Here is a 22,458-nt window from a genome sequence, read left to right on the forward strand (position 1 = left end):
CCTCATACAATATGTATGGCGGAAAAAGCATCAAGAGAGCACTCAGATTGGAGGTAGTCAAAACTCCTTTAAGGTCATCTCACTAATATCCATTGGAGTTTATATCACTTCCCGTCAAGAGAGAACAATGTGTAAATGTGGGCTCCACATCTCATTGTGCGTTCAAAAAGAATGAGGGGAGGTAATCCAAACAGACTCTATAAATTGGGTCTCCTCTCATCTCCCAACTTGTCAGCTTTTATATGTGGGTCCCACCTACTTAATCCCGTTGATTCTTTACCAGCCACTCAGGGATTTGTGAGACGGTGAGCGATAAGCCGTTTTCTGAATCTCATTGCCGATGATTCGACAGATGAGAACGGTGGTGAGATACGATCGGTGTTTCTCAAGCAAAGACAGCGCAGAATCTAGCAGGAAACATCTACAAATCCCTAGTCCCTACAACAAAATTTTTGAAAGAAAGTCAAAATCGAATGCTTACTTTTTCCTGAATTTAATGACGGTTGTGATCATCAACGTGTTCCTGACGATAAATATGAAACTTAGAACCGAAGGAAATTGAAGAAAACCCATACAGTGATGCAATAATGCTATTAATTGAAGAGACAGAGCAAGATTGAATTGCGAACTGCAAGCACAGATGAAACCATTAAGAGTGGTGGTGCTGTTTCTCTTTCTGTGTTAAAGACTCACCTGTTCCTCTGCTTTTTCTTGGGTTTCAAATTTTCGATTTCTTCCGCCTTTCTTGTGCTTCTCATCTCCTTATTGTGGTGAACGTGTCATTTGGTAACTCGTGCATTCTCAGACGAATTTATGGTATGAAGTTCGCTGGTAATTGCTTCTTCACCTCTTCCTTCGCTTCTTTGGTTGTTCCAGTTCAACCCTCATGGAAATTCGTGGATCAAAGCTTCAGGTTATCTTCCTTACACCCTATACTTCTTTTTCCTTTCGTCATTGTCTTTCTTTTTTCTAATTCGCCTTGCGTTGTGAAATTTTCTAATTGTGGTGTTTTGGCTCCATTTTGCAGTAGTTTCTGGCCTTCGCACTCTTGCTCTGCGCTTTCAGGAGAGTTTAGAGTAGGATATCACCGATGGGGACGAATGAAAACGTCCAATGTTCCTTCCCTTTGACAAGTTTACAAATTGGGTAGGTTTGCCTTCCATCTTCTGAATTCTTGCTGTCATGCTGTGGCTAATTCTAAGTACATTCAAATGGATTTTATAGGCATTTTCTTCTTCTATTTTCAACCTGTTCTTACCATTTTTAAGACAGATGTGGAACTATATCTCTTTCTACATTGAATTTGGATTCTATCACTGAACTAATTATCATCTGCCGGAGGAGTGTGTTATTTGGTGAGTTGCATGCAAATAAGAGTTGAACCATGCAGAATCTTTAAGGTCCTATGATGCCCCTTGTCTGGAAGAATGTATACATCGTCATCCTCTCTTTTAAGCTAGAACTTGGCAACATTTCTTCATGTTGAACTATCCCTTTGGTTACATGATTATGGGCATTGCTTGATCAATCAATCCGTGGTGCTTAGAAGGATATCCTTCTCTCAAGAAAAATTATCATTGTTATTTGCTTCAAGCTCCACAATGTATAGGGCTTTTGGTTGCTCTTTTGATGAAAGGCCTCAAGACTGTAGGAGTGGTCCACCATCCACTTCATCTGATAAATATGTTGAAAGATCTATATGGCATAAGGCTGAGTTGTTGTTGTTGTTGGTATACTCTTTGGGGATATAACTGGACACAACAGTCCCACCAGTGATAAACAGGTCTAAACAGATTTACGAAGATGGTTCGTTGTTCAAAATATACTTCAAACTGTCAAGCTCATCATCCTCTTTTTTTTTGTTGGGGGGGGGGGGGCGATGAGACTCAAGTTTATCACCCTTTTTTTTGGGTGAGAGTCGAGTTTATCATCTTCCATCCTAGGTTATTTGGAAAGAATGCAGAGGCTACAGCATGTTTCTTACTAAAAATGCATCCCAAAGGAGAAAAGTTACTTAGCCTCGAAAGAAAAGCTAAGTATGATCTCTCTTTCTTTCTCATCTAATACTCCATACACTATATGTTTGACACATCAAAGGTAGACCAGTATTTTGGTCTTTAAGTGGGCCTATTTTTTATTTTGAAGTAATATCTATGGTTTTAGAGAACATTAATTGTATTATGTCCTTGGGAATTTCTGTAGTACTCTGCTGAATCATGTATTTCATTTGGCAACTTATTCTGTTCTCAATCACAGCATGGCTGCGACAGAAGGGGATGAAATAAGCTTCATTCCCTCACTCTATTGCATTTTTCCCCCGTTGGCTTGTAGCTGAACTCATCCTTACAATATGAACACTTACACCTTGCTTTTTGCATTTAAACTGTAGGGACTTGCAGTCCTATCTTTCACATCTTAGCCTTTTTCTTCCCCCTGAGGCGAAAAGCTTTTATATGTTGGTGGACAATCGGCCATGGAAAGACTTGAATTCACGGGCTGCACACCTGTGGCAATTTATGGTTACCAAGGTTGGAATGAATCCCTTCATGCATATATTTTCTCTTGACTACATATGACCCCCTCCCCTCTTGTGGTGTGAATGAAAAATAAGTTGTGAAGTATATGTTATATGCAGTCCAGAATGTCTCCATTCGCTAACAGTAGAGTACGACGTGAAAGAAAGGATTTTGGAAAAGCGGTTGATTTGAAGAATGATTCCAGCCCCTACACTAGTAAAGCAAATAAATCTGAGAGATGGTTCCAATTGATTGATGCAGCAACATTGTCACAAGATAGCTCTTTCTTGCCTGTCAAAAAATTGAAGAATTCTTTGCTCTCAAGCCATGACTTGTGTCAGACCCTGTATGGGTTTATTGTATTTGAGGTTGCATGGGCTGATGTCCATGGTATTAACTATTTGAATGAGCTTCAGGTACTCTGTGTGTGTGTGAGTGTGTGCTTGATGCACCTTCCTTGTTATTCTCTAACTAATTTTCCATAATGGGTTCTATATCCAATTGCAGACAGATACATCAATGGCAATAGAGGTTCAATTGATGAAAAGATGGGAGTTTGATGGTATACAGGAAGCTGCAGCATCAGTTTCTTCATGGTTCTCTGGGACACAAGCTGATCAGAATCTCTTGCTGGAATATTTCAGTTGCATCATTGGTAATCCTCTGCACTATAATACTTGATTTTGTTAAAGCAAACCACAACAGGGAATGAAGTTGTCTGGTTGTCATCCTTTCTAACCCTGTTTCTGCGTCAGTTTTCACCCTTGCCACCCCCACCAGTCATAAAAAAAAAAACTGAAAATGACAATATAGCACAAAGAATTCATGGGCCTGAATATTTGCTCACCAATGTTCATTTAGAAGGTCATTATGGAAGCTTGTTTTCACACTTAGTAGAAATCTTGGTTTTTTTTTTATTATTATTTTTTTTACTTCTCTCTCTATCTAGGTATATATGATAGATCAATAATTTTTATCTTGGTAGACAGTTGAACAATCATTATTCACAAAGTAAGATTAAGTAGCTTTATAGTAATTAACAATATTGTCATAACCTCAAATAATAACTGTAGGCGGAAGATGGAACTAATTATTTTCTTTTGAAGAATTATTAAATGCTAGACATTAATCGTATCAAGTATTCGTGTTGGATTGCGAGCTATTTATAGTTTCCTTGATCCTCTTGGTCCATTTGTCAACCGATATGTTCGGGCCCTTGCATGCACCATCTAAAAGCAGGGGCAGGAAGTATAGTTTCCATCATCTGACCTGAGTCAGTCATTCTTGGTCTAGTCATTGATTTCTTTTGACTGACGCAGTTTGGGAACCTTACAGGAGAGGTGTTTTATGATACCCGAGAATGTTTATCAATGACTGGCCCTACTGATGATGGTGATAATATTTGTGACCTTGGCGGCAATTTTAGAGTATACCATGCAAATGTTGAAGACAGAATGAGCACATATGACACACCTCCACCGCCTACTAATCCATACAAGAGAAGGCAAAGGGGAATTGATGAATTTCCTAAGAAAACTCACTCTGAAATTGGTAGCTCACCAAAACATAAAGGGACTTCAATTTTTTCCAGGAGTGATAGTGAAGTTAAACTTCAAGCTACTCAGTACAGTAATGTCTTGATTTTGTTTAAGTTCAACGACCCATATCTTCCATTTGTATTGAGGCCTATTATAATGTCTGATCTGCGATTGCTTACTTTGCTGGAGGCTGGGCTGCCCTCTTGGGTTATCTTTCTTCAGTCATACCCAGTAATTTGCCATCTCTATCGTCCATGGATGTGTCCTCTAGCAAGAGTTCTGTACGTGCTGGTATCAATTGTCACAGTGCTTATAGGGTTTTATGACCTGTATAAAAATGTCCCGCTTCTGAAGGCTACCTTATCACGTTTGTGTGGACCCCTAGTTGATTGGATAGAAACTTGGGAGATGATTTCGAGGATTCAATACTTGGGGACTATGCTATTCCTTCATAATTTTGAGAAAGCCATTAAATGGGGTTTAATGATTACCCGGGCTATTAGATCATTTCTATCCATTCTGGCACCAGCGGCTGGGCCTCTTGTTGAGCTTTTTGATTACATTCTGCCCATCTGGAATCTCTGTCTCCAAGAACTAGGAAGTTTTTGTTCAGTTATGTGGGTGGCCATCAGGTCTTCTTGCAGCTTAGTAGTGGATCTCGTGGAAATCTTATTCTTCCCAGTGCAGTTAATCCTTTCTTTCATATGGAGCATAAGTATGACACAGCTGACTTTTTATCTTTATTTCCCAGCCTAGCTTTCGATTTTATATTGTATTGACCTCATCATTTGTTGATTTTTATTGTCTCAGGCTCCTCCATTCTCTACCCAATATTTTGGACCATCTTGGAAGTAATTTATGCACCTATCCGCCTGGTTCTTTGGATTGGAAGTACTACATCTTTTGTATATTCCTCTGTATACCCTTTTGTGGGAGAGGTTTGGCTGTTTGTGAATGGTATATTCCAGTTTGCTTCAGCTTCTGAGATGACAGTGAGTACACGTGAAGTTTCCATGTGGCGTTCACTTTGGAATGATCTTTTCTCCCAGGTATCTAAAATTTATATATGAACCTCGCATGATATTATTTACATTCAACCTCAAGGACTAGGTAAGTTGGCAAACACCAACATCACATAATCAAGAGATTATGAGTTTAGATCTCCTTGGGCCTATCTATCTCCTCCCCACCCCCCACCCCAAAAAAAAAATCCTCAGTTTAATCCCAAAAGGGTTATTTACATTCCATTCCATTGTTGTACTTGTCAAATTTACTTTTTCCTCTCCCTTGCAGGTTTTCCGTGCTATCCGAAGCATAATAAATGGCTTAGTTGCCTTCTGTGCGATCTGCAATAGGCACCGCTTGAGGTATGTTTTAGCCATCTCTATTTCCTTGTTATTTTTTCTCTCCCATGCATACTGCTTCCTGTGAAATATTGATATCTTCCACAAGTATCATACATGTGCCCTTTGCCTCTTGTTATGGATAAGATTTGGATGAATCAACAAGAGAATGAATTTTTGCTCCAATGATGTTAAGGAAGGACGTGGACTGAAAACATGTTTATATGACTAAGCTATCATGTGTATTTGGAGACAATTGATGGATATCACCTGGCTGTCACTTGCAGTCAAATTTTCTGAAAATTGTTTTATATAAACATCAAATGAGTATTACAAGACATATTTAAGATTTCTAGCAATAGAGCTGGAATATATTGTTGACTTGATCGCACCAAGTCTAGGTTGAACCTGTAAAATGTGGGCTAGAATTGTTGTCAACGTAACCTCTCAGTAAGATTGGTATCCTTTGCACATATCTTCCAGGTTACAGCTAAAATCTCTTGCTGAAAACAGTGACAATGAGTTCATTGTTGTCAGGCTAGAAAATGTTTTTGTTTCTTCTTCCTTTTTTTCCTTAAAAAGGAAAAGTGAACAATTTATGACTAAACATGGTCTTATGCTTTTATGGTACACATTATTGCAGTGAACTTGGTTAAATCTCAATAGAAATTAGAAAAATACACTTTCTTGATCATTCATTGCACATTTTTATGAATGATGAATTATCATTGATTGATTGGTGAAGGCTTAGTGTCACCCCTTTGTTTCATTGTCTATATTAGCTCTAGTGGGTCAAATATTAACATTACTTGGTCAGAATTTGACATTGTTTGGTAGACTGTCAATCTCTGCCCTTTTTTTGAGTCTTTTTGAAGGTTAATAGTTAAGTTAACCTGAAAGGTCCTGAACTAAACTTGCTTTATGCATGCCTTGACCAATGAGGCTTTATTTGGCTCCAAGGTTCATGACCGGCTCCTTGAAGCCTTCAACACCTTGAAGAGTTCAAATGTTGCCTGAAGATCAACCATGTCAACTGAAAGTGTACCAGTTGCTAATTCATAGGGATGAATGTGCCATATCTTTTGAGTTAAATGCAGTGTTCTTCCCAGTACATCAAAGAAAATTTGACAAGAAAATGATATACCTAAAAACCCGCCATGAAGTTCTTCACTTAGCCAATATGGTTCAACTAATCGACATCAAACAAGTTTTGCCACTGTTTGCGAACCTGAACAAGAGAAAGCTGGGCGTTCTGCTTTTCTTTTCTTTTTTTCCCCTCTTCTTTTTTGGTTGGGAGAGTAACATCCAAACAGCTTTGCTAATGCCTATGCAATAGCTTTGCAAAGAATATCAACAAACATTACTTTTGCCCTACTGTTCACCAACCTGAAGAATGAAGAGTGGGGAGAGTAATGGATTAGTAATGTGAAAGATCTGAAAGTAAATTTAGAGTGACATGATACAGAATGAAGGCACTAGAAGAACAAGCACCAGTCCAGAAATGACTGGATGAGTAGCAAGTAATAGAGTTGAATGGCATAATGCAACTCATTTTTAGTAATACATTGTCAACCTTTAGATTGCACTAACAACATTGTTGCATGGGGTTCCCAACCCGTGATGTCTAGAATCTCAGAAAGCCCGACTTATAGCTTTCCCAAAGGCAAGATATCTTAGGTGTAATTTACCCAGATACTGAATTCTGTTTCTTTACATGTGGAAGCCTTTGGTCAGAAGAGTGAGTTTTGATATAGAGCCATTCTGCATTTCTATGATCAACACTGTCTGGCATCAATCAGTTGCAGAACTTTCTGTTGCCGGTGAAACAGGGTTTTTATACTTTTCACCTTGATCAATCCTCAAAAGCTGAAAAATGACATGGATCAAGAATTTTGGAAATGTAACTTGGACTTTCCTGGTGATGTTAATTTTGACACTAAAAAGCATTTATTAGTAGATATACTATCAATCCTTCTTTACTTTTTGGTTTCTTTTTAATTCTAATGTTTTGGAGTTGGATATTTGTTGGCCTTGACCCTTTTCTTGACTTTTTCACCCAATCTATGAAACTGACTGGTGAGATTTCTGATATGTGCTTCTGCGCAGCATCTATAATCATATGCTGGAATTTCTCCGGCAATTGTCTTGCCTATCCCAGAGATTATGGAACCAGGACTCAAGTCGTTGTAAACAGAAATTTGAAGCTCCGGTTGGTACATCCTTGAGATACAGCTCAACCTTGAATGCCCCTCATTGTCAGGAAGAGGAAATTAATGATGTCCTTTGGTACTAGCTACATTATCTGAAATATAAAAATTTAGGTTGTGCTTAGCCTCATTTATATTTTGATTGATTTCTTTAGTTATGGCTGAAAGTTAGATGCAAGGAACAGCCATGCCAAGTAAGTTCAAAACTCAGTTTTTAGTTCCAGTGGGAAATCAAAAGTCATCTTTTTATCCTACTTGACATCCAAGAATCTATTTGAACCGCAGAGATGGCAAAGACAAGAAAAGCACGTATGAGAATATTGCTGAGGCCTGAGGGACATACAGATTGATGATGGACTTGATGTCTTCCTAGTCGCTTCTCATTCTTAATTAGTAATCTTGGAAAGATGCCATTCAATTTTGCTATTTCTATTCATATTCTATTTTGTTCACAATGTATTCTAGCTTTTTAGGCTATGGTGATGTATATATTCATAAGGAAGCATGTAAATTGTTTGCCCAAAAAAAAAAAATGAGAGAGACAAATAGATGTGTTGACCTGTTGGCAGGGCTAGGCCTGGTGGTTCACGAGCTCCACTTGGATGTAGAATGTCTTCAGAGCTTTGTTCAAGAGGAGAGGTTAGGGAGAAGATTTTGCCATATGTAATTATCTACCTATGTATTAATTATTATTCTTATTATGGTATAATATAAAAATATTCTTGCCTGGTTCCAAAAAAAAATCCTGTTTATTGGGCAGTCGCAAGAAAGGCTGAGATGTAGTTTAATTATAGCCCATCAAGCCCATGATTCTACACCCAAATCCAACCCATTCGATATTGCGCTGTTGTTTAATTAGGTTGACTATCCTCTCATGATGGGTTAGATATATACAACAGTGTTTTGGGTAAGGTAAAAGTATCCTACAATACCATACAATATCCATATTCGACTCAGCAATACGTCCCTCTATAGAACTACGCTAAAATACATTAGCCAGAGCGTACGATACTCAATACGGGAAGATACATTTCTTAAAATCACCTCACCAATATGACACTCGATACTGATACTTTAAACCTTGGTTTTTTGTTGCACATGTTGCCCTAATGATTTTGGGCTTGGGGTTTGCTGCAGTAAGAAGCTAATCATTCATCTTTCAAACAAGTTTGATGAAAGAAGATAAGGAACCCCAGTGAATGAGAACATTGATGAAAGAAGAAAAGGAACCCTAGTGAATGAGTATCATTGTGCAACCATTCTATTGATGAAAATATATTACTTACTTTACAGACCATTTCTGAGTTCAAATTATTTACACCAGTACCAATGGTATTAGACTACAAATACCATATACCAAACTACATTGAAATAGTGATTTCCTTTTTGGCATATTAAAATTTCCTAAGAAATCAAAATATCAACTACTATAAAGCCTGCAAGTAAAAATTAAGTTTCGCTCATTTCCCAATCCCCCATCTCCAAGTCCAAAGGTTTCATGCAAGGAGTCAAAAAACAGTATATCATCATTCGAGAAGTTAATATTTTGGGGTAAAAAAAAAATACGTGGTAACTAGGAGAGGGTGGGTAAATATCTGTTGCTTAAGATTTAATACAATAATGTCATTGCCATCTAGTTTCACAGATACAAATACTAGTATCATCCCTTTCTTCTCATGAAATTGTAATTTTGTCAACCTTATGTAGGCTTCAATTACAGTCAATATGAAAAAAATGCATTCAGTAATATTTATCTTCAAATGTGAACCCTCTGCATGCTTGTAGGACTTCTTAGTCCTACATCAATTTGCAAAGATTGGGGTGCAAATATAAAGCAATTTCTTCTGAAACTGAGAATCGGTCATGAGCAAGAATTACGAAGTTCTAGGGCCTCAACCATATATCAGCAATGCCATAAGAGCAGTAAAACAAATGATCTCTCTCAATCCGAAAAACGACCATACAGGCAGTCTCCCTTGAAAAAGCCCTCACTAGACCTCAAGTGTTAGAACATTGCAATCAAAGACGACACATTAAGACATGAGTACTCCATAGAAAGCAAACACAGAGGACAATCAAAAGCTGAACCATATATGGTATTACATATCATCATATTCTTATGACTCGGAAATTTTCTTACCAGTATCACAAGTTCAAGTCTGAGAAATAAGGTAGCATCAAAGTAAAGCAATCGTATCTGTACAATACTTGAGGATATTGAATTACTTAAAACTTTAATTCCTTCACAAGACAAATCTACCCATTCCTTCATCTAGGCAATTGCACCGCCTGTCTGGTGCAGCATTGCGTCAATCTCGTCCCCATCTTCCATCTCCAGCTGCAATGAAGCGGTGGAGTTAAGAGGTTTGGCCTTTGAAATATGTATGGACCGCTCAGCAATCAACACATGATGCAACAAGAATAAGCAAAACAAGAGAAAAAGAGGCAAGAGAGAGACCTCATCAGGAGTTTGTTCTCCTCGGAGACGACGGCCATCAAATAAAAATGCAATTGAGTTGAGGTCCACGGATTGTCGATCGCAGTATGCGGTCATGAGCTTCCGCAGCTGGGTGCTTCTCTTGATCCTAAAGAACACTTCATTTCCATCCTAAAACCAGAGAAATCAACAGATGCAAGTGTGTTGCCAGTGATCTATGAAGTAAGAACAATTGCTAAAACTGAGAAAATCATTTGATAACATGGAAAATAAAAAACCAATTCCCAAAATAGCATTTGAGGACCCAAAATAACCAAGAATATAATAGGATTAGGAACCAAGGATATGTTGGCAGGAGCAATTCAGCTTGTATGTTTACTACTAATGAATAGGACCGGTCAATTTTCACTTGAGGTTGCACGACATAAGAAAAATTGACATAAAAATGTCGAGCAAAACCTGGAGATATCATCCAGGAAGGGTCAACTTAAGTGGCCTACCAGTTGCATGTACATGACACCTGAACTGATTCAGGCTCAAATTTGCCAATACCACAGATTCTTCACTGTACCTAATTGTCATAATTGCCCAGCTTACAAGAGCAAAAAGTCCTCATTTATTCTATCAGCAACAAGATGCTTAATAAAAAAAAAGCATGAAAAATCACAGGAGTGAAACATGTGTACACTCGCACAGTTAATTATCAAACAAGTGTTCAAAAAGTGCATGAACCCCAGTTTTAGTTGAATATTCTTTAACATTTAGGTCAGGCTATATGACACTACATACAACTGATCACAGAGCCAGCCAATCCACATCTATTCATATTGGACAATTATGAACATGTGCCAGAGACTCCCCACCTCAGAATCAACTTAACAACAAATGGGAAAGCTACTCACCCACTCACCAGAAAGTCATGTCAAACAAAGAGCTGTGATAAACTACTAGTACTCTGTTAGGAACACAATTACAGCAATGTTATCTCACTCTAAGGTTCACTTACAATTAGACTTTAGAATGGATTAGTTATGTCCAGAGTAGAACACAGCAGCAAATACAGATTATAGCATCAAGAAAAACCAAGTACCACCACCCCAGCTATGAGAGGCCAGCAGTACTCTCCTGCAAGTCTCCTTGCCCAAACCCAATACAATTCTTCGATATCCCCTTCTCTCCCTTTCCCCAAACAAAAGCAACACAAACAACTAACTCCCTAACTGACTACAGTAAGACCACGTAACTGACAGAAAAAACTAATTTTCATCCATTGGTTGGCCCACTACCCCTGTTTCAGTTCTACCTGGTGTAGACTCGAGCCAGGGGCCTAACACACTCAATATCCTAGAATGCACTTTAAGTCTGATACCATTATCCAAAGAAAGAGCACAAGTGACCACAAGCAAATTTTGAAAAGTGAAATACTATTGGAAGAAAACAAAACTTCTTATCTAAGTTTAAAAGATGTAACCCTAATCACAAAATTGATTACATATTAGCATCTTAAGGCCTACAACCATCTCCAACCCACGAGTTCTGAAGGTAGCCTGCAAGGGTTCTAGTATTCATCAGCTTGATTCCAAATCCAGCAAAGCCCATGATGATGACACATACCACATTAATACTGTGGCGATCATGTGAGGGATACTCAAACAATAACCCCACAAAAACAAAAAAAGGCAAAAACGTCACAAGGGAGCCATGAGAAGTTGCTACAGAATGAAAATCTACCATTCGTATTGATCAATTAAATTTCAACCATTTGATACATTTATGTTAAACCCTGTTTTCCTCACACGTCATTTTACTTACAATCACCAGTAAAATACTCCAACGAATTCTCGACATATTGTAGAAGAGAATGACTTTCAATTTTGTCTTTCGTCATTAATGTAACCTATAGGTTGGACCCCCACAAAATTGGGCCCAAGAAGCTTCCTAAAGCTTGCTTGCCAAACTATCACAAGGGTATCTTGGTCATTTTCCAACCCCCTTTATAGGGCTGAATTTGGGTCTTGACAAAATCCCCTCGATCCAAAGGTCATGGATCTACTTTTTGTTTTCTGTTTGAGTTAGTAGTTTGACAGTAATAATCCTTTTTTAAGTTACGTTGAGTGAGTTAGTTGTGGATAAAACAAGATTTATTGTCCAAAGGGGATCTTATCTTTTAGATTTTGTTTCTACCTAGAAGTGAGTCATTTAAGTCTCTTATCTCTTAGAGTTAGTTATTTCTGAAATTCGAGTCCTTATTTAGTAAGAATTTGTTAACTTAAAAGTCCAAGTAAGAGGTTGTTGGATCCATATTAGATAGGGAATCCCAAGTTGAGTCAACGTGCCTTGTAATTGGCTATAAATAGGCTTTTTATTTATGAATAAAGCAGATTGGATATTTTTAGTTAAACAAAGGCTTGGGCCATAGGGAAGGAACCCCTTACGGCCTAGGCTGGAAAGTAATTCTAAAATATTCAACAATTTTAGCAGCATCTTTGTTCTCTTCCAGTCATTCACAGCAGTGCACACACAAGACACAACAGCCCCAAGTAAGTTGAAGCCGCCCTCCCTCCACCATCTCAGCATTCACTCACCCTCTTCCCCTACTTGCAGGACTCCCCAACCCCCTAACACTGCTGCCACAACAAACCAGCAGCTCCTACATACCCCCAAACCCTAGGAGCCCCTTCCCCCTTGCTGTTTCGGACCTTTAGGCCCCTCCCTACCTTCCTACAGCCCTCCCAGTCCTTTTCCCCTGCCTGTCCCGCCTTGTGAGTCACCCCCTAATTCCCCTTTCCCATTTGTTCCATGTGTTGGGGCAGAATTCTGAGGAACAGCAAATTCCAGAATTTCTGCAACTTTACACCTTGAAGCCTGAAAATCCTTAGAATAAGACCTGAACCATCGGAGGCAGCAAGCTTAAGCCTCTCTCCTACCCTAGCCGAAACACCAGAAACCCTAGTTTTGTGCTGGTTCTTATCCAGAAGAGCCGGAAGATCTAACCCAAACCCTGGGTTACATTAGTCACTCATCTTCCATTAGCTCTTTTCCAAGGAACACCCTTTCGCCGAATTTCGATAGAGGAGCGAAACAAAATATATGTCGAAATTCGATATTACAAAATATCGCCGAAAATTCAACAGTTTTCTGCCAAAACCTCGCTGAACCTGCCAAAACCTTCACTGGAATCACCGGTAAGCGACCTCCTTGGCTCCTTCCTTCTTCTTCTTCTTCTTCCCTTCTGCGATGATTTCCCTTCTGTTTTTGAATAAGTTGGTTGTAGACATTTTCTCTAGCTCTATCTTTCAGAGACTCATCTTCCTCAAATTTATCTTCCTCCAACGGATTCTTTGTTTGCTCTATACCTCTGATTCAACTTCAACCAGGCAGAGACATGGTTCCTCGCTGCATGATTGAAGCAGAGGATGAGAGGAATACCTAATACCAGACATTGGGAGCTTGGGCTTCAAAGTTTCGCTGGAATTTGAACAAAGCAAAGATGATGAGAGGAATACCTAACACAGGCTTCAAAGTTTCTTGCAGGCTTTGGAATCGGAAGAATCATCTGATTGGGGTGTGAAGTGAAATAAAAAGCTGAAGCCTTTTTAACCACACAAAGAGAAAGAAGTAGCATTAATGAGAGAGAGAAATTGATAAGAATTTGCCTCAATGTGGTTGAGGCATTAATGAGGGAGAGAGAAGAAGCATTACTGAGAGAGAAATTGATAAGAATTTGCCTCGACATGGTTGAGGCATTAATGAGGGAGAGAGAGAAATCATGTGATAAAACTGTAGAAGCATTAATGGCATTAATGGTGTTAATTATCTTTATTTTTCATTCGTTTTTTCATCCCATATGTCGGTGAAATCTCACCGAGCTTTCGCCGATTTCGACAATCGGCGAAAGGTGATACCCCGGTGAGATGTTGCACCTTGTTCTTTTCCCACTTATTCCACTCCCCGGTAGCCAATTTTCTCCTCCGCTCAATCTTGACTAACGATTTTATCCTAAAAAAGAATCTTAATCAAGGTGCAACATCTCAGCGGGGCATCGCCTTTCGCCGGTTGCCGAAACCGGGGAATCGACGAAATCTCTGCGAAATTCGCAGACATATTAAAAAAAAATAAAGATAATTAACATCTTTATCACGTGATTTCTCTCTCTCCCTCATTAATGCCTCAACGACGTTGAGGCAAATTCTTCTTGATTCTCTCTCTCTCATTAATGCTTCTTCTTCTTTCCCTAGTTCCCCTTAATCTCCAGCCCTTTGGAACCTATTTACCCATCCCTAGTGTCGCCCTAATCCTTAGAGAACATCCATAACAGCTACTATCCTATCAGCCCTAATTTCTCAGTTTTCTGAAAATTCTGCAACTCATTTTCCCCAATTGAGTTCTGCAGAATTTTTACTAAACCCTAGCTCAACCTATGTCCGACCTAAACCCCATTCCCCAGCCTTAGTTTGGATCCCAAAACCACCCCAACACCCTGCGGCTTGGTCAAATTCCCTTCCTGGACTTACCTGGGCTAACCCTAATTTAGGGGGATCACCTAAAAACCCTAACCCTAGACCTCTGGTTTCATCAGCCCCACTACTAAATCATTATTACAGGAAAAACCCAGAAATCCTGCTCAGATTTTTCTCAATTCCTTCAATGATGCAGAGTCCAAGAAACCATAAACCAATGACAAAGAAGAAGAACAACATAACTAAAGATAAATAAGGAAAGATACCCACTTAACAAAAAGGTTTAAATCTATGGAAAAAGGGAAATAAATAAGTTCACAGAAAAGGGCAAAGCAAGACAGAGTTACAGCATTACTAGGGAAGAAAATGAGAAGAATTGAAAAAGTCCCACGCCCACAGGCCACCTCCATTTGGCAAATTGAGTGGGTCACTGGGGACGGAGAAGATGGAGATGAGTAAGCATAAAACCCTACAATAAGATTCTTCCCCTTACTTCAAGAAAGTGGTAGCAAGACAGAAGGAAAACTTCACCTCCCATTAACAGAAAAGGCAGAAAATATCAGACAGTGACTTTCACAGCAGGGTTTCCAAGAATTAAGTGGGAAAGAAATTCAACTATTAAAATTAGGTCTAATAAAATCAATGGTTGAAATTTCAGACATCCTGCCAATATATTAATATGTACATCCTAGTTCCTACTACCACCTACCTGATAAAAATAATAGAAAAATCGTCAGTCATTTAATTTGTAAATACTATGGCATCGTTTGTTTGTAGATAAAAAGAGGTGGGAAAAATAAGCATGTGGCACTTACATGTAGTGGGGTGGGGGAATAAGAAAGGAAAGGAAAGGAAAAGATTTTCTGGAAAAGTTGTAACCAGTTTTATTACATCTCTCACTTTCGGATAGAGTCCCACTAACTAAGGGGATGGGCTGGGAAAAATGACATGCAACATAAGCAGACATGCTTCTTAACTTAAGGAAGCTTGTCAGCCACTTTCCCACCCCCCATTGAACCAAACAAACCATGCTTCAAGATTTCATGGAAAAAAAATTCCCACCCCACTTCAAATTCACAAGACAAACGATGGCCATATACAAGGATCCACTCAGCATGTGCTAATTAGGAGTTCCCCATTCCACTTTCCTATTTTTAACAAAGTTGATACTAAAATATACAACCAAAAACTCTTCTGAGTTCTAACAATAGACACTGGTCTCTCTCCTCTCTCTCTCTCTTTTCTTATCCTATATCAGATTCCACTTTGAATATTATTAGTCTAACCTCCAATTCTGTTTTAGAATCAGAAAACTCAATAGTGTTCAAACTAGAAATCCATGAGAGCATAAATAAAACAAGCCAAGAGAGAACAATCAAAATTTCAGACATAATTGACATTGATATCAGACCCTTCATACAATAAACGCCCCACTTCGATAGTTTCCAGGTTTTCGCCCTTCAAAACAAAGCAGAAGCATACATTGCATGACCATAATTCGATCATATAAGAAGACGAGACACTCAAGACAAACGACACCTATAAACAAAAAGAAGGCTACGAATCCTGTTAAGTCCAGAAATGCCAGCAGCTAAACACAGAAACCCTAAAACTGAAATGACTAAGCAAAGTTCAGTTACCGGAACAAAATACATGTCAAAGAACGCAGAGGAATCAAAAATAGCAGCAAAGATGAACCGTAGTAGAAAAACCGAGAAGGAAAAGCGCAAGAGGCAAAAGAGAAAAATGATCAGACCTGACCCTTGACCTTGAGATTGATGTGAGCAACCGATTGATCGGCGGGCTTCTTATCTTCTTCTTGGTTCGTCACAGCCGACATTCTCTCTCTTTCTCCCCTATTTGCAGGGCAAGATGCAAGACGATGATGAGGGTTTTGAGTTCTTCTTCCTCTCTGCTGCAAACTCACGCAACCCCGTGGATGGCGTTGTCCTCGTCTCTGTCTTCCTTTGTTCGATCGCTTTCCTCAGTCATATGTACTTCTTTCTAAGAAGTAAAGTCTGGAAGTCTTCAGGTAGGAAACCGAGAAATAAATCAACGGCTCCGATTTTTCTTGGAAGAACTGAAAGGACTTCCCGGGCAGAGATTTGAGGCGATGGGGGAAGAGAATGAACATATGAATTTTTACGTTTACCCAAAAAATAAAAAATGAATTTCTACGGGTTAGGGACAATGCTCTTAGCTCAATATATTACATGTAAATTTCAATTAGATAATACCGTTAGCAACTGCTAAGTATATTCAAATAATGCGAGAGCGAGAGAATTTTTTCAACATTGGCAGATCCAAGCTCAATTCATTTCTGATATAGAGAAAGTGTTCTGCTAGATTCAGCCACCAGAAGGTTGAATTACGGTTAATTGCAATGGTTCACAAAATGGTAGCCGTGGAGGCTATGGGACACTTGGACTTGACAATGCTATCAAACCGATCTTTGCCATAGCCGGTGGAATGCCCAGCCTTAACATCCTTCATGCTGAACTTAAAACAATTGTTGTTGGCTTTGCTGAAAGTTCATGATTTGAGGCACAACTGAGTCCAGATATGATCTAATTCTTAGTCGGCTATTAAGATGATACAAAAGGTCTATCGAGTGCCATGGTATGTAGTGGATCTCGTACAACAGATTCTTGAGCTAGCTGGGGACTTTATTGCGTGCGCTTTTGAATATAATGTGCGTGAATAGAACTCTTGTGCGAATTCCTGGCTGAATTCTTGCAACCCACCCAAGAACTCCATCTTCACCCCTTTTGTCTCCCTGAAGCTCTTTCCCGTCTTATTAGGAATGATGCTAATGGGAAAAAATTCTATCGTCTATAAACCTTTGGTTTTTTTAAATTTTAATATAAATTATTTTCTCCAAAAAAAATAATGGTCATTAAGGGTTAATTATATAGTTAAAAATATTATATATAAAAAAAGGGAGAAAAAAATATAATAACATAGTATATTAAATAACCTAGTATTTTGGTTTTTCCAAATTTAAAATTTGAATATATTTAACGGCAACTAACGGTATTAGTCTGATTAGGACCAACATTTAATATATTACACAAAGGGATCCAACACTACTTTGTGGTCCACTAAGACCCACACGTAAAAATTTCTATTTTTATTAATTTTGGTAAAAAATAATTCATAGAAAATCTAGAATCTAAGTTCCCATTGAACCACAACTGCTTAGTCAACTCGAATTTTTTTTGTTATTTGTAAATATAAAGAGGGGATACAATAGTGGCATCTTGTACTACTGCTACGCAATGTTTAGAGTTTCGAGTTCGAACTATGCAAGCATTCGCTTTTGTGAACTACTAGCACAAGCACTAACCGAAATCAATTATTAATTATTAATTATTAATAAAAACAAAACACTTTTGAAAATAGTGATTTTTTTTTTTATTTTGAGTATTCTATCCTACTAAGGTTGCGTTTGATTGCAAAGGTGAGGTGGGAAAAAAAAAATGTGGGTCCCATATGTAGTGGGGTGAGGGAGGGAGAAAGAAAGAAAATTAAAGAATTTTGTGGAAAAGTGATAGTGATGGGTCCCACTTTTACTTTTTCCAACACTCCCACAAAATCCCACAAAATATGTTGGATTTTAAAATGGCTTAGGGTGGGAAAGTTGGGCTGCCACATCACCAGACAAGTTTTTGATTGAAGAAAACTTATCTCTCACTTTCCCACCCCAAACAACCAAACAATCTACCATTTTGGGATTTAAAGGAAAAGTAAAAAATCTACATTTTTTTCAAGAATTTTCTCACCCTACCTTTATTCAAGCAAACAAATGCAGCCTAAAGGAAAGAAACAATTTATTTAAGAGTATAATAGCCACAATGAATTATGAAAGATAAATTCAAAAAATTTCAAGGGCTATTTTTATTTTAAGAAGCTTTTGGTTTTGATATTTCTCCTTGTGTCCATAATATATTATTAAACCATGGAGTTGAAATTCAAGGTGATGAGGTTCTTTCATAGTTTTCTTTTTTCTTTTACTTTGCTTTGCTCATTAATGACTAGACGATTATGTTCTTGGCACAAGAACAATCTTATATTAAAAGTAAAATGTATCCTTCTCCTCCAGCTAAAGGCTTGATTTCGTCTCAATATTGCCACTTTGGTCAACCTTAACAGTACAACTGTCCTCGTTGTTCCTTTGTCATGAAGTCATATACAACCTATTTTCGACAATTTAGAACGCCTTTACGGCGGAGGCCGGATGGGGGTCTGACCCTCATCCGCACTTTTGATGTTACCACTGTGACAACTGAACGATTTTTGTGTCCGCCCTTGAGGCATGTTATGTGTTCGCCTTTGAGGCGTGTATTTTGTTCCCCTTATGTGGGTGCCGGTGCTTATTTGGTACTGTATTTGTTGCAGCATTATTTCTAAGGGTATATTGGGCTTGACCCATCCCTTACTCAGGATGACCTTGTCTATTACATGTATTACACTTTGGTCACTTTCCGCTCCTTGGTTCGGTGTGAACCTTGTGTTTTCATGCAACTATGTATCTGTACTTTTCTTTCTTTAATGAATGAAGTACTGCATACCAAAAAAAAAAAAACTTCTAAAATTGTTTGATTTAATGTAGTTTTGTGGTGATGGAAGGAATATTTTGTCATTCATTCTAAAGAAATAAATAGGACAAATAGCTTGTCCTTGTTTATCACTTTTTGGTCACTTTTGTTTAGTAATCTAGCTTGTAAAACTTGTCAGGGCTTCTCCTTTCGGTGCATTATTACAAATAGAAGGACAAATTCATGAGCACCTTACAAGAATAACTTAGGCTTCCTTTGATAAGTAATGCTTCGATTACATCTAACTTGGTCACGAATAAAGAAATTCTTAAAATTTAGATTTATATTAAATTTCATCTTGGATTATAATTTTCATAACCTTGTGGGTGGAGAAAATTTGATCAAATATAATATATGATTATTCTCTACTGAGATTTCAGAAGATTTATTATTTATTTATTAAAAATTTAAGTTAAGATAGGAATGATCAACCGACAATGACATGGTTGGGGTCCACATTAATTCATCAAAGCCCCACACGTACATGTGTGTGAAAAAAAAAACTATAGTTTAGATCTATGTTTGTATAGTAAATTTATAATATGTGAATCATATTGGAGATTTACCAAAACCATGTGCATGTCACAATATTAAGGTGACATGGTAGTGATTTTATGAGCCCTACACATGCATCAACCATTCGTTTTCAAGAAAATTAATAATTGCAATACAATAGTAACAAAAACATATTTGTCATTTTATTGTTAGAAAAGAATATCCATATCATCTCCATGTCACATCCCAGAAAGAAACTACATCAGGACACCTCTTTAAAATTATTAACCTAAAAAAGAAAAAAGGAAAAAAATTTTTGCAGCACGGCCACTTAAGTGGGTTAAATTGCATGTACCCTTTTGGGTTAAACTATTCTCTGAGTTTTGGACTGCGAAGGGGTTCATTAATGATGAACAGAGAGAGGTGGATGTTAGCCAAAATTGATAATATAATAAGGGGAACAAAGAATTAAGAGAAGATCCGGAAAGACAGAACTTGAACCGGAAAAGAAGAGTAAAGGAAAACCGTCGAGGCGCGTCAGACGCTTTCCTTAAAACAGATTCGTCCCCTCCACAGTGTGCTTGAAGATTCAACGGACGTCTGTCTCCTAGGATGCAACGACGAACAATGATGTACTTAGCACAAAGTATATCGCAACGACGAACTTGACATGTGCCTTCCTTCTATCACCAGAACACCACAAAATAACAAGACTCAAAGAACTTTAGCAAGACTTTAAAATAGAAAGAAGGAATTAACCCAAAAACTTTCTTCTCGCCAAAGGAAGAGCTTCAATCAACCTTCTTCAATCAACCATTAACAAGAACCCCAAAACACTATGAAAACTTTCAAAGCTCTTTAGCAAAAATTCTTCAAATACAAGAAAGAAAATATCCCAAAACAACAACTCATCTTCATCAAGGAGGGATCCCTATATATAGATGTGAACAATGTCTCTTTAACTAGCTTGACATATGAAAAGCCATAATCACTTATTACCAAACTTAATGAATAAGTTATGGGAAATGAAAAGCTTTAAACTTTAATCACAAGCTAGGAAGTGAGAGGTTTTCTTGGGAAATCAAGAATCCCATAAATCCTCCATTAATCACAATAGGGAAATGAGAAGTTTGTTGTTAGGAAATAAAAGGTCTTATAACCTCCATTCATGAATTCTCATTGGGAGATGAAACACCCAATAGTCCATAGGTATTTTCATAACCCTCCATTCATGACCTCTCTTAGTGCAATGAATCACCAAATAGTCCATTGGTATTCCATGCACATATTTCCACAAATTCATTTATTTCCACAAACTCTCCATATGAATGATTTTCATTCACATTCACTCATGCTCAAAGAACATATTCCAACAGTGGAAAAAGCACAGCAGAGCTTGGAAGGTGTAAAAATTCAAATGGATGAAATTCTTTTGTGCTGCAACTGCTCACTAGATGAAGGCAAGAGTGGTGTGGGATTTGTGGCTAGAGACCATAAAGGTTTGGTGCTTCATGCTGAATCTGAACCAGCTAAATTCGTGGAGGTGAAATGTGAGGAAGCCATGGCAGTGAGGCAAGCTTTGAGTTGGGCACGGGCCAATGGATACACCAAGATCCTAGTGTATACAGATTCTATGGGCTTAGTTTCAGCTATTGAAGAAGAAGACCAGGCGTTAGAGTTGGAGGTGGAATCTATTGTCTATGACATTCATATTTTATTTGCTGAATTTGTGAGCTGTAATGTTTGTTTTTTGCCTAGAGATGAAAATGTTTTTGCCCATGCTCTGGCTCGAAAGGCCTTGTCCATTACCAGTAGGACTTGTTGGTTGATTTCTACCCTTTGGATCAAGGAGCTTTGTGCTCGGGATCCTCTGTTTTTTTCTAATGTTTCTCAATGAAAAGTGGATTATAGGCAACCAAAAAGGAGAGAGAACAAATTACAATAGAGATCTTCTAAAATAGTTATAGGAATCCAGGGTTTAAAAACTTAAAATCCTTAAATATTAAGGATCAAAATTATATTTACCAACACATTATAACCAAAATGGTCATTTTAATTTAAAACTAATAGAAAAGTTAAAGATAAGCAACATGTAATTTTACAAAAAGTGCAAAGTAGATGATGTGTAATTTAGCCCACTTAAGTGGGCGCTCTGAAAAAAACCTCAAAAGTATATTCACGCTATTAAAATTTTTTTCCCTAAAACAGATACATTAGTCTCAATATTCTTGCCCACCCCCTTCAAATTTGACATCCTTGTCATGTCTTCTTTTAATAATGGAGTAGTTACATCCGTTTTGTACACTATGTTTTCTCTTTTTTTTTTCGGCTTGATATTTTCTCTTCGATTATTTAATTTTATCATTCTTTGACTTCTTGGTAAATTTTTTACTCTCATTCCGTTTGGGTTTCTTATATATAATGAGTTTTATCTAGTGCATTTCTAACCAGAAAATAGACCATTCATTTTTTTTGTAAATGTGTAATATATGTCTTAATATCACATCAAAGGGTTAAGGTTTATTTATAAGTTACATTAATTTTTTTAATTTAATCACAACACTTTGATTTTAATTTGTAAATGGACCTCAACCCTTTGATGTTATGTTAAGACATATGTCACACATCTATAATAAATGGATGATTTATTTCTTCGTAAAAAATAGACTAGATATTAGTTTTTATGTATAGGTACCAAATAAAATGTCTATAGTAAAAAATAAATACAAAAGGGAAAGAAAAAAAATCTCAAGAAATATTAATCAAAACCATGGAGCCATAGCATCCAAGATCGGTAAGATTCACCTAACCCAACCACAATAAAGACTTTTTGACACTCAACACTTTATCACATTACCTATAAG

The 22,458-nt window shown here is 37.6% G+C and overlaps 3 protein-coding genes across 5 annotated transcripts; 2 read left to right on the top strand and 1 right to left on the bottom strand.

The window, feature by feature from the left end:
* Nucleotides 1-187: 187 nt before the first annotated feature.
* Nucleotides 188-8,609, top strand: LOC149002821 (uncharacterized). Of its 3 annotated transcripts, XR_016170141.1 has the most exons (10): nt 189-913; nt 1,028-1,146; nt 2,390-2,528; nt 2,636-2,932; nt 3,024-3,171; nt 3,852-4,769; nt 4,865-5,103; nt 5,348-5,421; nt 7,504-7,798; nt 7,890-8,609. XR_016170141.1 is itself a non-coding variant. In XM_089136422.1 (9 exons), the coding sequence occupies exons 2-9, from the start codon at nt 1,091-1,093 to the stop codon at nt 7,688-7,690; spliced, it is 2,058 nt and encodes a 685-aa protein (XP_088992548.1). In that variant the 5' UTR covers nt 188-913; nt 1,031-1,090; the 3' UTR covers nt 7,691-8,609. The 3 variants fall into 3 exon arrangements, 2 of the variants coding, with proteins under 2 accessions (XP_088992548.1, XP_088992547.1); XM_089136422.1 differs by having other exon boundaries at nt 188-913; nt 1,031-1,146; nt 7,504-8,609; XM_089136421.1 differs by having other exon boundaries at nt 7,504-8,609.
* A 1,049-nt stretch (nt 8,610-9,658) lies between these two features.
* Nucleotides 9,659-16,605, bottom strand: LOC149002822 (small ubiquitin-related modifier 1-like). Its single transcript, XM_089136423.1, has 3 exons — nt 16,258-16,605; nt 10,063-10,212; nt 9,659-9,942 (listed from the first exon to the last, which is right to left on the bottom strand). The coding sequence occupies exons 1-3, from the start codon at nt 16,339-16,341 to the stop codon at nt 9,877-9,879; spliced, it is 300 nt and encodes a 99-aa protein (XP_088992549.1). The 5' UTR covers nt 16,342-16,605; the 3' UTR covers nt 9,659-9,876.
* A 4,340-nt stretch (nt 16,606-20,945) lies between these two features.
* LOC149002823 (uncharacterized) lies at nt 20,946-21,491 on the top strand. The gene has a single exon (XM_089138774.1). The coding sequence runs from the start codon at nt 20,946-20,948 to the stop codon at nt 21,489-21,491; it is 546 nt and encodes a 181-aa protein (XP_088994900.1).
* Nucleotides 21,492-22,458: the final 967 nt, after the last annotated feature.

This window comes from Hakea prostrata, chromosome 10, assembly GCF_041222555.1.
Source record: "Hakea prostrata isolate BN-2017 chromosome 10, UWA_Hpros_2, whole genome shotgun sequence".
In the NCBI taxonomy this organism is placed as follows: Eukaryota; Viridiplantae; Streptophyta; class Magnoliopsida; order Proteales; family Proteaceae; genus Hakea; species Hakea prostrata.